The 18292-nt window shown below is 40.6% G+C and overlaps 2 protein-coding genes across 4 annotated transcripts in view; one reads left to right on the top strand and one right to left on the bottom strand.

The window, feature by feature from the left end:
• The first annotated feature begins 2032 nt into the window (after positions 1-2032).
• On the top strand, positions 2033-13237 carry rwdd3 (RWD domain containing 3). Its single transcript, XM_080042540.1, has 5 exons — positions 2033-2212; positions 3348-3574; positions 8230-8457; positions 11959-12074; positions 12170-13237. The coding sequence occupies exons 1-5, from the start codon at positions 2128-2130 to the stop codon at positions 12282-12284; spliced, it is 771 nt and encodes a 256-aa protein (XP_079898666.1). The 5' UTR covers positions 2033-2127; the 3' UTR covers positions 12285-13237.
• A 1918-nt stretch (positions 13238-15155) lies between these two features.
• pcsk6 (proprotein convertase subtilisin/kexin type 6) overlaps positions 15156-18292 on the bottom strand; it is a 53110-nt gene continuing 49973 nt past the window's right edge. For all 3 annotated transcript variants that reach the window (XM_080032963.1, XM_080032964.1, XM_080032965.1), the window contains exons 20-21: positions 17306-17418; positions 15156-15448 (exon numbers count right to left, since the gene is read on the bottom strand). In XM_080032963.1, coding sequence (XP_079889089.1) covers positions 15351-15448; positions 17306-17418 — 211 coding nt within the window. In that variant the 3' untranslated portion in view covers positions 15156-15350. The remainder of the gene's footprint in view (positions 15449-17305; positions 17419-18292) is intronic.

Raw genomic sequence — 18292 nt, forward strand, 5'->3', positions numbered from 1 at the left:
TGAATGAGATCAGCTCCTTTCAGCTTGATCCAGCATTTCCACAGGGGGATGTGAGCCTGTCTACTTTGTGTCCAGTAAGGGCACTAAGGGCTTATAATGGGTGCACACAATCTCTGAGACGCTCTCACACCCAACTATTTGTTTGTTTTGATGGCAAAAAGCTGGGACTTCCCGTGTCTAAACAGGGTTTATCCCATTGGATTGTTAACGCTATCTCTGCAGCCTATTCTGGGCAGAACGTCCCAGTCCCACGCAAGCTGGAAGCCCACTCATCTGCAAAGTAAAAAAGAAGCATTTCAGGTCTGAAGAAATAGACACAGATGTGTCCGAGGTGGAAGACTTTCCCAAGCGTCTCCAGGGGGTGACGCTGGGGGGTTAATAACGGAGGTGGTCAACTTTAAACGTTGTGTCACCTGAGATACTAGCCTGGTGCAACCAGACCATCCTACTTCATTTAATTTGTACAGAAGGTCTGGAACTGCTCTATTTGGCAAACGTTCACTCACTTGGAAGCATGTGTCTATTGAAGTTTAAAACTATTGGATCTGCCCAGTGCCACTCTGGATCAGCCAACCAATCGCATAACGTTTGGTCGTGACGTATGTCATGAGCCGGCTTCTGACAGTGCGTTCCAGTTGTACTGGAAACTCGGAAATTTCGGACTTCACTACATATTGTAGTCTAAGGATCTACCGGTACCTGGCAACGGTAACTTGCTAGAGCCTAACGTTTAGTTATTTGGACGAGAAAGGTTGTAGGCGTCCATACTTTCCCGATCAGATGCACTGGAACACACACAGGTCTGAACTGGGAACTACCAAGTCGGACATTTCCGAGTTCAGAGTATAAAGGAATGCAGCATTCAACTGAAACTGGAGGGCGACTTCGACGTCATCGTTCTCAGCCACTCGCTCTGTTCGCTGATTGGACATGCAAAACTCTGAACGAGCAGGATCCCACTAATACGCCCCATCCCCAGACTGCCTACTGAAGGGAAAAGGAAATTTGGGCGGAAGTAGGTAGGCGGGCTGAGCCAGGCTACTGAGATACGTGGCTCAGGTGAAAAATAAATGGTTTGATATCAAAGCAAAAAAATTGGAAGGGCAGGGGACAGGGGCCACCTAATCCTCAATCCAAAATGAAAGAATGGCTGGAATAATTTGACAAACGTTCATCAGTGGCATTTTGCCAAAACATGAGGGAAAAAGTGATGAATCATAAACCTAAGATTACATTTTTCAATTGTTTTTTTTAATTGTTATAATGAACAACCATGATGAAATCAGTACACTTACATTTTATTTGAAAGAAAATAGCAATGCAAACAATAAAACAACTGTTATATTTGAATGTGGACATTTTTATAATACTGCAATGCAATCTAGGAATAGGAACCTTTTTTTAATTAAACCAAATACAATAATTTATGAAGATGAAATTGCATAAATGTCATGGTTATTCAATACATTTGGCCACTGGCCAGTACATTATTAAATGAACAGTTAAAAACATTCTATAAGCGTTTAAAATGTATATGGTTTTAATATGCTATGCATTTAGTTTAAACGTGTGTAGCTATTTACATTTTTTAAGACAGTCAAACGTGTTTAAATTGTGTGTATGCATGGTCTGAGGAAGCTCTAAATTTGTTTTCAGAATACGAAGAAATTCAGGGTACGAAAACATTGTCAAATCCCGGATTAATGCGTGAAACGTTCGTATGCACGGTTTAGGCGCTGATCTGTGAAAACGTTAGTAGGCAGAATGAGGGCCAGTCCTCATTATAGCCCACTCCCACACTTTTACTGAAGGAATATTTTACAGGGAGGACTTTTACTTGTAACTGGGTGGGCTTTTTAAACAGTGTGGAAACCTATAGAGAAATATGCGAATTCTTCATCCACTTTTAAGAGGCAGGCACACATAAAAGTTAAGGGTGACTAAAAGTTGTAGTGTCAGTTGGAAGGAACTGATAAATGAGGTACGCGGAACTACCCGGACGCTAAGGAGGTGCGGACACGTTTAGCAACAACATCCGGCAACATCACATACACTGAAATATGACAGTAAATTACATGTTATTTGCTGAAATGTCGCTTGTTTAAATGGAGCCGCTGATTCATTAGTATGTCGGAAGCTGCGCTTGAGGAAGTTTCCGTCTTATCTTCCATTTATTGCGGAGAAGGAGAGTTCCAGCTCATTCAGCAGTCTGGTAGGTGAACACAGGAAAAATGTATAGCCTAGCTCCATACAAGTAAATGACTATGACAATTAATCCTTTCGTAGCCTAAGTGAAACTTAATGGCCAGCTACACCAATATATAGGTCAATCCAACATTCCCAATTAGATAATAGGCTACTTATGAGACAAGTTTGATTTAGAAATATGGCCATCAAAGGTGCAGTGTGTACTATGGAATATTTAGTGTCATCTAGTGATGAGATTGTCAATCCTCCCTTGCTAACCCCTCCCTTTGGGAGAATTTACAGAATATAAAATGGCCTTCAAGGACAATAAGCTAGTTACTAAATATGGCATCATCCACCACTGCCTGGAGTCTTTCTCTTTTTCATTCCCCCAGGAAGCCCACTATAAATAAGATAAGATATCCTTTATTCGTCCCACAGTGGGGAAATTTCGGTGTTGCATCACACATTAGAGCAGGAATAAGAGCACACAGGAGTAAAGAGCACACAGGAGTAAAGAGCACACAGAGGGCACAGCAATAGCTGTAAATGCTTATTTAGCTTTAGACTTTGTATAAGCTTATGTTTTAGCTTTAAACTTTGTATAAATATAAACTATAACTATGTGAGTTAGCAGAATATGGGCAGAATAAATAATAAAGTTCAAATCAAATCAGTTTTATTTGTATAGCCCAATATCACAAATAGACATTTGCCTCAGTGGTCTTTACATTCCATACAATATGATACAGTACAACACCCTGCCCTTACACCCTTAGCTCGGCTGAGAAAAAACTCCCAGTAAAAAAACCCTTTACCGGGATTACATTTTTTTTTTTAAAGAAATCTCTCAAACTATAAAACATGTGTAAGACCATTAAGTCTGTCCGTTCTGTGCTACTCTATAACAAATGACAGAACAACAAGGCGGCCTCAGTGCCCAACTCTTATGATATAAAAGGCTCATTCTAAGGTAATAAAAGACAAACAACAACTTTTATTTTCAAGAGATTATATACCAATATATATATATCCATTTCTACCAAGTCTGTTCTAAAAGAATTACAATAAATCATTCACACTGCACCTTTAAATCAGTTGAGCCTACTGTGTGTTAGTGCTGTAGTGCCGGTTTAACTGTGTGTGTGTTTGCCTTGTAGCACAGGATGGGCTGGTGGTCCTCATTAACAGCCATGTTGGAGGAGAGAGAGGGCTGAGTGTGTTGTTCCACTTGCCCCCCCTCTACCCCTCCTGTCCCCCGGACGTCTCTGTCTCCTCCACATCTCTCTCCAGGTCTCAGTGTCTCCACATCAGACACAAGCTGCTGGAGCAAGCTGCAGCCCTACCACCTGAGCCCATGGTCCACACACTATTGGAGTGGTTACAGGTAAACCTGCCCTGCTCAGGGTTCAACATAACTTTTTTTTCCTACTGGCCCGCCGGGCCAGTGGATCTGAGTTTTACTGGTCCCATGTATATTTTCACTGGCCCTGCACACACTTTTTTTCTCCTTCATAATTTAGTGTGAATAATTATAATACCTGTATTAGAAAAATAACCAAATCCAAAGGGAATATCTATACTGTAACAGTATAGATATTCCCTTTAGATTTGGTTATTTTAATTTTAGTTAATGATATGAAACATTGATATTGCTCATACACATAATATAAAACCAGGCCGACATATTGAATTTGAAGCCTACAACTGAAAGTATGTGGAAGGAGTCGGCCAGTATTTTAAAGTCCAGAAGTTTGATAATTGTTTTTATTCTTGAATTTGGGCAGTTTAATGAATAGTTAATTTGTATTACCATTGGGGCTTTGATGCAAATACTGTAACATTACGGCGGCAGCTAAAGGAAAAGCGCAGTTATCACTTGATTTTCTGCACCTCAACCTGCTGTGGGAAGAAAGAAAGGGGGCAGAGTAAGTCGATTGATTTGTCGACTCGCAGGCGGACGGTAGGCAGCTCTGCCAACGGAGCGAGAGTGCGCCCGCTTGTTGCTCCGCCTGTCAAAACGCCCACGCATCGTTTGTCCACTGGCCTTTCATTAAAAAATATATTTTATATTATGTTTATTATATTGATAAACACTGCTTTCATTACGACTCAACGCGCATTTCAATGAACCATGATGTAGTCTACAAAAAGATACTGAACTGTGATTGGCCGTTACTGGCCCGGGCGGGACAGTGACTGGCCAATCAACTTGCCCTGCATATGATTTTACTGGCCCCGGGACAGCGGGTTATGTCGAACCCTGCCTGCTTTGCACTACCCATACGTTCTGCTATTTAGTTTGGTAGAAAAAAGATTTAGAGTCTCTACTACATCCAGCCGAGGTGTTAGTGTGGAAATCAGCAGCTATTTGGGTTATTCTGACCGGGGATGCAACGGATATATAATGAAGAGGCAAGATCAAGGCACAATGTTATGTAATAAATAAGTTACATGAACAAATACTTTGATATGTACAGTGTTAATGTCTTTCTGCTTGAGTTCACTTCCAACATAAACCCCCAAAAAATGTATGAAAAAAATTAAATGCATTATTTCCATATTCCAACAACATGGTATTATTGTTAATTATTTATTGATCACTTAAAGAGCACCTATTGTGCTTTTTTATATTTTCTGAGCTATAAATGCTGTTATAATGTTATACAGTCATGCTAAATGATACCAAAGTGTCAGATAATTACGTACATGCATTTTAGACAAATTCCCTGCTTACTGTCTGGGGTGGCTGCAGGTGGCTGTACACAGCCTCAACACTCGCGGCACCCTATTGTCTATTTTCCTGGATTGTGTGACATCACACAAAGCGGATTTTCCATGTATGGTCATGCTGCTACACGCCTTCAGACATGTCCCTGTCCCGCCCTCCCCCTGTCTGTTCAAATCTGCCTGCAGCTCAGTGTAACGTGAAACTAGGGGGCGGTGCCTGTTGTCATGCAGTTACCAGATGCTCTGATTGGCCAGAATCAAACAGCAGTTATGTTTCGGCTCTAAACAGAACATTTTTGCAGAGAGGCTAAACTGCAGAACCAAAGTTAGACTGAAAAATAGCATAAAAGGTCCTCTTTAAGCAAAACATCTTCATGCCCCCCTTTACAGCTTTTCTGGTAGGCTAAATCTGATTGGCCAATCTATTTACATCGACATGCAGAACGTGAATGCATGGCACACTGAATTGGCCACTATTTATTGCAGTTCTAGCAGTCTTTGCGATACGTATACCTTGAATGTTGATATCCCGATAAGGATACATTTTTAATAAGCTGTTTGGTATTGGCAGAGAAGATTTTGCACATTGTTCATGGGCGCAACCCACCAAATCAACTCTGCTGCTCACCCACAAATGCATTTTCCTTTCAAATAGGGCACCATTTACAGTTTTTTTTTCGATCGCTAAACAACAGTGGGCACAACTGGAGCTACATTTGCAAAACTCTAACAACACTATGCACAGCAGCAGCTCATGTGGACCAAACTCTAGATCGTTTTTCATTGCTTAAACACAATTTTCAAAACTTTACACACTTATCTCATGTCTTAACCACAGCCTGCACAACACTGTGGATTTCCAGCACTTTGTTCAAATGCTAACACACTGCTGTCACAACTGTAAACCACACATTCAAAACAGAGTGGATATCAGCCTGGTGCATTTCAAACAATGCTGATCGCAATTTGAACTGAAAGCCTAAGCAGGTGACTTGCTTTAGACTGGTTAGTGAACATATTTACAGTGTATAGGGAAAGCTCAGAAATACCTTTTTTTTGGAAATGGACCCAGGAAGACAGGTTGGTAGAGGGAGAAGAGTGGCAGGGAATTGTGAATGATTGGAAGAAGAATTAGAAGATATGGAGTTCAGTATTTCCCCCAGGAAATGTCTTAGTCAAGGTGGTCACTGTCAAGCCGCACAGGAGGCGCGGCGCAAAGCGCCGCGGCGAAAATTTTGGGGGTATTTTGCTCAAAGATGCCAATGCGCCCTAAAGAAATGGTTCTGTTTATTTGAATGACACTGACCTTACAGTTGTGCAATTTTGTTTGCTATGTGCACATTTTGTGCAAACATGCAGACGGTACAAAATACAATTAAAGAAAAGTTCTACTGTTTTGGTGCAATACCATGCAGACACACTAAATACAAATAATGGACCATACACTTAACATGTGTATCAAAGTGCTTTTTAAAGTTCCTTTTTGGATGGGGGGCTGTTGTGAGATTATTGTGGACAATAGGCATACTGTGATGCGATTAATTCATATATGGTTATTATTAGCCTACTTGCTTGATTTCTTTTTAAATACAGAGGTTATTGGTTGTTTTGGAACATGTATTTCCAAATTTAAAACATAAAAATAAAGCAGCATTTAAAATTCAGAAAAATAAATCTTGTATGGCTACACTAGCATGCTGTTTGAAAAATAATTCAATTATTGAAATAATACAAAGTGTTTTCCCCTTAAAATGACTAAAGGCATTTCAAAGACAGTTACAGTGTGCACTTCTGTAAACTTACTGAAAGGTGCCTGGGCCATCACTCTCATGCATGTATCAGACTTTTCTCTGCGCTGTATGAGCCGATAAGTTGTGTTGCCACGGTGATGTGGAGTTTTAAACTAGTCTAGCTTTGCAGAGCACTTCTTTCTGTTCAGCTAAATATCCCCATAGAACCGCACTGCGTTTATTATCGCCACAGGTTAAATGTCGGTTTGCTGCTGCTCGTTTCCCGCGTACATGCCGTAGTCGCGCGCAGCGCGGGACGGTCGCGCGCGCAGAGCCCCCGACACAGAGCAGCTGATAGTCTGAGCAGAGAGAAACGCTTGGAGACATATGTGCACATTTATTTACCGCAAATCACGGCCTTTCGCGCATTTCTGACCATGAAAAATCACACATCGCGCTTGCTAGTACATTAATTGTGCAGCACTAAAAATAAAAAAAATAAAGATTTAATTTTTTTTTTTTTTTTGGTCGGTCAGTAGTCAAGGCGGGGGGCCGGTTTTGCTAAGGCGGCCGCCTTAACTATAAAGCGCTGGGGGAAACACTGGAGTTGTAATTTCTGATGAAATACAGTAAGGGCAACACTGATAGACCCTGTTGTGAATCATGGTCTCTCATTGAGAGAGGCAGGGTTGAGGGTGCGACCCAATCTGTAATGGAAGTGTTCCACCAAACGAACAAGTGAGAGCTGCATCCCTACAGTGAATGATACAGTTACATTATAGGATTTGAAATCTGTATTGCAATTATAGAATATTTACACAGATATTTACTAACAGTCTTTACTGTAAACTATATATCTACAATAGGACCTAGAGGTTGCCCCCAACAGGAAAAAGAGGAAGGATATTTTTAGGTGTGCATCAAAATGCTATTGATGACATGGTTGTTGTCAACAATGCAATACAAAAAATAGATTACTGTAAAGATAGAGTGCTGGTTGATAATGATATATTTTGAAACGTTATAAGTAAAATATGAATAAGAATATAGATCTATTGTAGCACACTGCTGATTTCCATTCCTTCTTGTTTACCAGAAGCAACTGGTATGTTCTAAAATAGTCACTCAAATGATTCAAACTGTGAAGATTAAAAGTCTGGGATTTGTGTATTGGTGATCTATGCTAGTGTTTCTACTCTGAGTAACAGTGTGTGTTATCTCAATGAGGCTGGTTCATAGTGTTTGCTGCGCTGAGCCTATTTTGCAGGTGAAGTGAACTGTTCAGCTCCAGTGACTGTTGGTAGTGCAGACTATAGTTCATTGAGCTGCAGACTGTACTCATTGAGCTCCAGTTGTGCTCACTGTGGGTTAGCAATCGAAAAAACTGTAAAAGGGAAATAAACGGGCTTTCCAACGGTAGCCAATAAAATGTATTGCCAAGAAGCATTGTAACAACAAAGCAACACTCCACCAAACACAAACTGCCTTACATTTTTGTTTTAAGTTTTATATTGTGCAGCCATGTGAAGGACCTTAGAAGACAATTATTAATGATGTACCAAATGTGTGTTTTTGCTAGTAGCAGTGTGAGGAGCTGACAGAAGAGTGCAGCAGAGGGGAGGAAGGAGAGACAGAGAGAGAGGAAGAGGAGGGGGAGTGGACCACGGTGCTGCTGCTGGACCACATCAGGTGTCCCAGTCGGTACATAGCCCATGTGGAGCGCTGGAGCCACACCCTGCTGCTCAGAGGGAGGCTCCTACTGGGACCCAGGATACTGCTACTGCTGCAGGGAGCACGGACACATGTCAAGGTACACACTCACATCTTACTGGAAAACATTCACTCATCTTTAAGGTCCTGTCACTGTCATATGACCACATCTTTACTGCATTGCTGTGACTACAAGATACATTTATAATGTCAAGAAATAAGACTTTGAGAAGCTCAAAAATAAGAGAAGACGACTCCTATATTATCATAACACTTTGATTTTTCTCATGATTGACCAATCACTTTATGGCCGTATCATTGCAGCTCTGATATCAAATATATTGCAGATGGGTTCAGTATGCTGCAAACTACTGGTGTCACCAGGCTAGCTCTGGTGACACCAGCCTGATCTCATCAGCTTCACAGTAGGCTCGTTCGACCTGTCGCCGTCTTGCTAAGACCTGCGCAATTATGACGCTCGTCTTGCTGAGCGCACTGCATTATGGTTAGACTTTTTGTCCCACTTGCACCCGTGGCTGGCTGCGGCTCGGCTGCTTGAGACTTTGAAGTCCCGCGGTATCAAGACGGACACAGACACTGGAGCAAGTCGCTGCAGTTGCTCCCCACGGGCTGCGGGAGCGAAATGTCTGATGGGAAACGTCTTGCTGACAGGCGGAGCTGAGCGCTAATTGGGAGTTTAAACCTCGTGCCTTTGATGCGTTTCCCCAATTGGTTAGGCAAAAGTCTGACATCACCGCTCAAAATTAAATTACGATCCATTCTTTTTGATTTTAATTTATGTTTAATCATTAGGCCGCCACAATATGCATTTAAGCAGAAATGTACTTAATCAGAGTTAAACCTCTGAACCCTTGACATAGAAATAATTTGGATGTGTAACTCTCCTGTATAGATATATTTAAAAGTGAACACAAACTTGAGTCACATAAGATCTTGGTGAAGTGATTTTTATACCATTAAGATTAAATCATAGGCTTATTTCAAGTGATCTAAATGGTCTGGGAATTGTATTTTACATGTAGTGTCGCAAAGCCAGACCAAAACTACAACAAGTAGTTTGTTTGTTACACATCATAATACAGTTCATCATATCCATCTCTACAATAATAATAAGGGATCTTTTCTTAGACCTTCTTTATTTAGGCCGATCATATTCGTTATGTGAAGGGAGAAATACTAAACCTCCTTTATTTGGATTTGTAAATTATTCTTGTAAATTATTCTTTATCACTTAAAAGTAGGTGTTCTAGTAAAGTAACAAGAAAGATAAAGATGTGTGGGGAATGGGGATATTAGCTTATATCTCGTTTCTTGTTTTGAAAATGCCCCTCGCTTTTAAAGTGTTTACTCGTCTTTGTGTTGTGTTCTGCTTCTAATCGGTTGTAGCATGTGTGACTCTCCTGCGAATATGTTTCTAATAGGCCTTCAAAATAAAACTAGAAAACGAACTGCATCCGCAACAAGGACGCTACTTCCGACTCGGAGCTGTCCGGCTTCAGTCAGGCATTTTCGTCACTCCCCCGACTGCACTCGGCTACTCTCGTCTACTTTCCAGACGAGCTGAAAGTTAGGTCGAACGAGCCTAGTTTCTCACAGATCAGTCTGGACTTTCCCCAGTCTCCGTGTGGAAGAGCCCGGCTCATCTGAAGGCAGCCCCTGATTGGTTCATGTAGTCATCAATCTAGCCTCCAGTCAGACTGGATCCTCCCCACTTTCTGTCTGTTAGTGGAAGGCAGCCCCTGATTGGTTCATGTAGTCATCAATCTAGCCTCCAGTCAGACCGGACCCTCCCCACTTTCTGTCTGTTAGTGGAAGGCAGCCCCTGATTGGTTCATGTAGTCGTCAATCTAGCCTCCAGTCAGACCGGACCCTCCCCACTTTCTGTCTGTTAGTAGAAAGCATCCCCTGATTGGTTCATGTAGAAGTCATTCCGGTCATTGTTTGACCAGCTTCACAAATGTGAAACTTGTGAGATCATACTGGGTTCCTCAGGCTTGCAAAATACAGGTGCCTCTCCAAAAATGAGATTATCCATGGTAAAGTTAATTGTTTCCCAGTCATTTGAAAGGTTAAACATTTATATATTGTAGATTCATGACACATAAAGTGAAATATTTCCTTTTTTGTAAAATGTAGCTGATTGCGGCTTACAGCTCATGAAAATCAAAGATCCAGCATCTCGAAATATTAGAATATTACATAAAACCAATAACAACAAATGATTTCTAATGCAGAAATGTCAACCTTCTGATAAGTATGTTCATTCATGCACTTAATACTTGGACTGGGATTTTATTTTGCATGTATTATTTTATTATACAGTATCTGCATGGCAAAAAAAATAAAAATGTTCTGCCCCTTCAACCTGGAACACACTGCGTTGGGATCTGAAGCTGTCCTGCTTGGGGATTTTAAACTCAGTTTATGGGCGATGGAAAAAAGCATATTAGATACTTGTTTTTAGTATTTTAAGTCTTCCTGTACTTGACACTTTCATTTAAATATTGTATACTGTATATGTAGCCTATACTGGTAAGTCTGTCAGTCTGTCTGTCTGTCTGTCTGTCTGTCTGTAACTGATGCTGTTGTATTGTTTTGTACAAAAGAAGTATCCCTTGAAAATGAGACCCTGTGTATCAATGAGATTGCCTATATAAATAAATCCAGTTTAAATCAAATCAAATAAATGGCATAGAGGCGATCAGCCTGTGGCACTGCTGAGGTGTTGGAGTACCAAGTCATCTGCTGCTGTTGGTCCACTGTGTGTTATCAAGTCCAAAGTCACCACAGTCTACCAGGAGATTCTAGAGCACTTCATCTGACAAGTTGTATGCAGATGCCCATTTCCTTAACACCTCAGCAGAGACTCAGGCTGGTCACCTCCATGCCACGGCGCATTCATCCAATCATTCATGCATCATTACATCCCTGACCAAATATGGAGTGGATGAATGGCAAAGCGTTTCACCTTGTGTGAAGCACAGTGAGGTCTGTACAGTCATACTTCTCTGTAGCACTTTGAGATTCTAGCAATATAGAGTGCATTACAAATAAAATTTATTATTATTCTTATTATTAGATGGTGACATGAATAAAGAAGAGTTCCATTGCTGTCATATTTGATTTGAAGTATAATCTAGCTCCTCTTGACCACTTGGTGCCGCTGTTATCCTGAGTTTGATCTGCTGTGTATTATCAATGTACAAAACCTTCTCAAATGGGAATTATGGGAGTTAGTGAGATGAGTTAGATATTATGTCTCGTTCTGTTTCAGCCATCACATGAGCGTATTCAAATGTGTGGTTTAATGTGATCACATGGCGTTACATCCACATGGTTTCAAACTTCCATGTCCAGTTTATTTATATATTTATTCATTTATTATAAAACAAAATAAAATGAAATGAATAATTAGTGGTGGTACCTGAACCACCACTAATGATCCATTTCATTAGTTTGTTAGGGTTTGATAGGAAAAGCACTGCTCTGTAACTTCTTCCTGTACCCTGTAACGTGAGTAGCCATCTTGACATGTCACCTGATATGGTCCATTTCTCTGATGTGAATGTTGTCTGTGCAGGAGTTCTGTCGTCTTCTGAAGACGGTGAAGGTGGATGTGGATTCTTCAGGCAAGAAATGCAAAGAGAGGATGATGAAGGTGCTGATCGAAAGCCCTTCATCTCCCTCCTGTGGACGGTATGGAACACACACACACACACACACAACAGATCCATATAAGCAGTGTTGGAGCACACAGCAGTATTAATGTGTGCTCTCTTCATGTCTTTCAGTGTGGAGGGTTTTGTGGTGAAGAGCAACCAGTCGTTTTCAGAGCTGTCTGCAGCCTTCCAGGAAATCAACATGACTGATCTCTACCAGCAGATACTGCCATCATTGAGTTATTGACCACACACTGGCTACCATGGGGACTGACCCTGCGTTCCAATACCCGTTCAACATGCCCTCATTCACTTGCCCTCGGGGGAATCCCCGCTGCCATCTTAAGTGTCGTTCCAATTGTCTGGAAACTGAAGTGAACTTCGTGAGATAGACCCTCGGAGGGCTGAGTGATCAAGTGAACATCTATGGTCACTCCGAGGTGGATACCACCCACAGTGCATTGCAGTTCGTCTTCTTCTTCTTCTCCTTTTATTTTCCGGTAGACTGTATGCTTTTAGGGACATCGCGGCCACCCGCAGGACAAATATTTATATAAATATATTCCAAAATGCCTCAATTAGGCTATCCTATTTCCATAGGAACAATCCAGTGAATGTATTGCAGTTTACACATTGCTGCTATAACACCGATGGCTGCCAATTAGAGGACTATTTAAAACAAATGTTTTTGGTTGAAACTAACAGAAATAAGAAAATACGTCGGAGCAAACAATTTACATGTGTAAGTAACAATATCTTGATAATCTGAGTTACCGTGTCGAAATTCAATGTTTGTTATGCTATGGAAATGGCTTTCTGCAATATAGGCTACCTTAGCAGAATGTTATAATTCTGTATTATTTGCATTCAGAACTACCTATGTAACTGACGGTCCATTGCGACTACAAGGGCAAGTGGGTTCCATTTAAATCCTCCGCTCCTCCCCCGCCCACTCTCCCTCCGCGCTCCAAGTTCCCTCCGTGCAACGTATGCTGGTACGTCATACCAAGGGCTGAGGGTAAATGAACGAGGGGAAGTGCAACTACTAATGGAATGCAGCTTGAATCTAAACAGATCCCCCAGAACTGAAAACTAACTGTGACGCAAAGGACTGACACAGGAAACATGGCTTCACTGTTGGTTTCATTGATGGAGTGATCTTGAACAGAGCAGACATATCTGTTATTATGCTTGATGTACATAAAAGTATTGAACCAATAAAGCTCATCCAAGTTGTTGCTGTACCTTTTTATAAATGACAACATTCTACATTCACAAGTCAAATCTTCTGAGAAAGAACAGAGTAGTTCTAGTACTAGAAGTACTATTTACATTTCTGACTTGGTTTTCAGGGGATAAGGAATGTTTCAGACACAAAGTGATACTGGTGAAAACTTAAAGGGGAATGTGTCTGAAGTCTGGTTCTTCTCACAATAACTCTAGGGCTCTGTCTATCATACAGAGGGGATTTAAGCAAAATGTCAGTTGTCTGTCATATAAAGTTATAGATAGTGATAGACTGCATTGATGTATGGATGGAAAGCTCAATCAGTTGTTTCTGATTTTTATATTTTTTCACAACAAAAGAAAAACAAAAGCCATGATGAAGAAATGAATCATATTTAAATATCACATTTAAACTCTACACCTACCTTTGAGTTTAGATATAAATGTCTTCACAAGCTTTCCTCAGCTTTAGTGGACAAGAATGTCAACACAGTATTTTGCGTTGTCTAAAATACTGGTTAATGTCTTTTTTTCCTACAGGAAATTCTTTAACTTTTTCTCATTAAGGGTCATGACATTAGGTGTACAACTTGCACACACCGATATGCGTCTGTATATGTGTCTGTACAGAATTTGAATATGTCCATTATGTTTACAAGATTGTCATTGAGCAGGATAATGTGAGAGAGCTCTTAAAACGGGGCTCTAAAAATGTTAGGAAGGCCCCTGGTCCAGACAATTTCTGCGGGCGCAGACTATAAACCAAATTTGTAACCATCGCAATGTCAGGGCCATGTGGAAACTTAATTGCGGCCCCCTTCCCTAGGACAACTCACCCCAAACAACTTCATGATTTCAGAGCAATAGCTTCAACGTCTCTTGCTATGAACACCTTTGAGAAGATTGTGAAGGGCCTTTGTCATGTCATCTGTGAGGGAATAACTCCAGAGCTACAATGTGCCTACAAGGGAGGGAGAGGTGTGGATGATGCAAAGCTTTTCATTCTTGCTAACCTCTACTAACACATGGAGGAGCCACACTCCCATACCAGGCTCTTGTTTTCTGTCCTCTTTTTTATTTGTTATTTTATATTTTTCTAATTTAGTTTCTAATGTTTCTATTGATGATGTTATTAATCTTATATGTGTGTATATTCATAGGCCTGATTCTACTTTTGTGTATTACTTAACATTTGTGTATTGTGTTTTTTCTATTTTATCTCTGTATGTAAAGTGTCCTTGGGTAACTTGACAGGCGCTCTCAAATAAAAGGTATTATTATTATAATTCTCTTCAGCATTCAGCATCATAATGATGATAAGGTTGTCTGCATGACAAGTCTGCATACCTAAACAACAAAATTGTCAGTTTGTCAGTGCATGCCAAAACCAACCTTTCCAGTAGTGTAGGGTAGGCCTACCTTAGCCAAACCTTTATTCAAGTTTATGCATTTTTAAATATGATTTTATAGGACATAACTTGGAGCTTTCTTTTTTCTGTTCTGATTTCAGAATTGTATTCCTCTGTGCAGCACATTATTTATGGCTGAATTATTGGGATCATCAGAGCATTCCCATTGATAACAGCACCGGACTGCTAGCTAAAAGCTGAAATATGCTAAAATGAAAAAGTACACAAAAATAAGAAGCGCTAGCATGACTGGACGACGTGGTGGACATGTAAACCTCAAACTGAGATAAAGAAATGGTCAAACATATTTGTCAAACCAGAATCAAATATGTCACCTCCATTCTTTACCATCTTGTGGTAAAAAAAAATACATTCATCATAATACAGTTTAAAAATACATTCATTATCATACTGTTTAAAAATACATGAATTAAAATATAGTTTTGTACATGTTTAATACATGATCACAACAGAATGTGTGTACAGGTTCCACAATAGAAATGTCAGTTTTAAACAGATCTCTTCAACAACTTGCATAAATACTGAAGAGATGTATTCAAAGTGAGCTATCTACCATTTATAAATATTACAAAACGTATGTTCTTTATAAATGGTTTAACGTAAGTTCATCTAAAATACTTTTTAACAGCGATTGAGGAAGAGTTTTGGTTGTGTGCTCATCCGTTCATTAGACAGGTCCAGCAGCAGAACTGACGGTAGAGCTTCTTCTCACAGAGACGGTTGGACTGGACCATCTCACAGAACACTTTGTCAGCTGTCACACACACACACACACACACACACACACACACACACACACACACACACACACACACACACACACACACACACACACACACACACACACACACACAGGGTCAGCGCAATCAAATTAATTAAGAGTGCGCACAAAAGGTTTACTGCCTGCTGCCACTACCAATCGAGAAGTTAATTGCTTTTATCAATTTTTTTTAATGTTCATAGATATTATGAAATTTAGTCGAAAAAACATCTTTTTTACTGTCAGGAACGTTTGCCAGGGCATGCCCCCTGGAAGAAAATGTGGTCCCTTTTAAACTAGAATGCACTTTGAGAGGAACATTTAGAGCTGTGTGACTGTGTACTATTTTCTTGAATAATTCAGAGACACTGGGTCACATAGCTATATGAAGAATAAGTTAAGAATGAAATAAATTAATTCCATATTATCCATGAAAATGAGTGTGTTCATGGCATGACCCCCTGGAATACATTTTTTAACTTTCGAAGTAAAATGCATCAACCTGGTGCTCTTTGAGAGGAAACTTAAGAGGCTAATTCAACATTGTGTGTCCTATGTGAGCTGTTTACAAGTATTTTCTGGAATCATTTTTTAAATATCCGACTTGGAACTAACTTCACAGCGGTAATTAATGTTACATATAATTAGTTTGAGCTGTTTCTTTCAGCGGCTCTCCAACAACCTCTGTCCCTCGCTGTGCCTCCTGCAGCCTGCTGCCTGTGTGTGTACGTGAGCTTGGACAGTGCTAGCCCGCCTACATGCGCGTGCATAAAGACTGACGCGGAGTGAGTGCCAGGTTGTTAGTGTCCTCCAACTTAAATGTTCAATTTAGCGATATAAAACAAGATGATTTTTTGGCAAACGATTTAATATATTCCATATTCATGAGAATGCTTATGGTCGACGTTATGCATAACATATTTATTGACCGTAAGTTTGTTTTTCTGTACACTAGTCCAATCCATCCAAGTGCACACTCTCCCTTGTATTGCAGGAAAAAACTCCAATCAGGCAACCAGTCAGTGTAGGGACACGCAAGTTTAAATATCTTACCTTGTTATGCCGCTGTTCATTTATATTTGATTGATTATTTGTAAGAGAGCAGCCACATGAGTTTTTTAATAGGTTATATTTCATAGCTCTGCTTGTTTTGAATGTTTTTATGAAATATCTGTAATAACTGCTTGATCATATCACTGTATATTTTTTACTGCCATGCGAGCTGCGCAATGAGTAACACTGGATAGTATTTGGTTTGGGGCCTTTAACTCACTGTACAGGTTCCCAGGATATGAACTGCTGTATAAGCTCTATACTTTGCAGAGGAAGTGCTCAGCTGTGACTACAGAAAGAAGCCTTTTTAACTTTCTGGACACATTTCTTTCTTCAGATAGAGAGCAGTGAGAAATGAAGCACTTAACATACCATCACTGCAAGAAGAAAAGTGACTGAAAGAGGATTGATTGTTGGGGTTCAGATGGAGCTTCAGTCACAAAGACTGTTCAACTGGCTTGTTTCCATTGACCAAAGTGACCTAACCCTTTTGCTGTCATGGTCCATGTGTCCCTCATGGTCCATGTGTCCCAGTACAGGGAGGATCAATACAAAGTCTTTAGTACAAAGTACAAAATATCAATCTCAAACTCTGAACAGAACTTCCTGTTCACAGGATGGTTAGATGTGCAGTTACCATGGTAATCTAAGCAGGTTCAAAGAGAGCCAGTCACCTTCGTGACATTGAACACTCTTGTTGTTCCTAGAGATCTTTCAGTTTTGCCAGTTGAGGTGCAAAATGTGACAGGAGAACCCCTTGGTAAATCAAGTGAATGTGGGTTATGCTTCCAAACTCACCATTATTACATGAGACATTCACAATACAAGTCCTGCTGAGCAGACTGTAACCCTCTTTGCATCTGGTGCATGTTGTTCCTGGGCCGCTGCAGCTCAGACAGTGTTCCTCACACCTGGAGAGAGAAAGCAAATCTCAAATCAACAACTCTTTGAAGGAAACCCATTTATTTTTTTTAAAGATAATGCTTTGGGCATTTTTGCTTTATTAGACAGATTGTAGAGACAGAGTTGAAATGGGGCAAAGAGGACCCATGCAGAGAACTGACCCGGGCAGGATTCGAACCCGGGGGGGTGAGCTAAGGGTGCCCAGGAATCCCATTTCTTACACTTTATTTTAGAGAAAGAGAACTTCTCAGGTGTACTTAAGCAACAAAATGATCATATGCCGCGTTTCCACCAAAACTACCAGGAACTACTAAAGGGTTCCAGGAAGTCCTCGACCACCAGCTTTTAGTTCCTGGGCCACATGGCTGTGTGTGTTTCCACCTGGGTCTGAAGTCCAGGGGAGGTTATGCATATCAGGCCCATGACGTATGGAGAAGCAGTAAAAGTATCTGCACTGCACGTCATTTTATGACAGACTACATTCAATAAATGTTGAGTTTAGACAGAATCAGTGAATCAACAGATTATTTCTCTATCTATTTTAGCAGAGCGATGCGATCGTCTGGAGAACAAAATAAAAAGAGTAGACTGGTGAGATGAATAGTGGGGCTGGTGAGGTGCCGGTGTGACTGCTCTGGTCTGTTAACACGGGCAGAGGACAGATTATTTCTCTGTTTATTTTAGCGGAGAACAGCGGACATCTGACGGTAAAAAGAATAAGAAAAATCAAAGGCGAGACTACTGAGCTGAAGTGTTGCATTGCTGCCGAGCGCGCTGTGCGTCTGCTCCATAGGCCGGGGCCATGTTTTGCTGTTGCTGTTCACTTTTTATTACAGCAGCGCGCAGCAACTCCACCAATCAGACATCTTCAGCACTGCAGCC

The sequence above is a fragment of the Ammodytes marinus genome (genome assembly GCF_949987685.1).
Source record: "Ammodytes marinus genome assembly, chromosome: 1".
Taxonomy (NCBI): domain Eukaryota; kingdom Metazoa; phylum Chordata; class Actinopteri; order Uranoscopiformes; family Ammodytidae; genus Ammodytes; species Ammodytes marinus.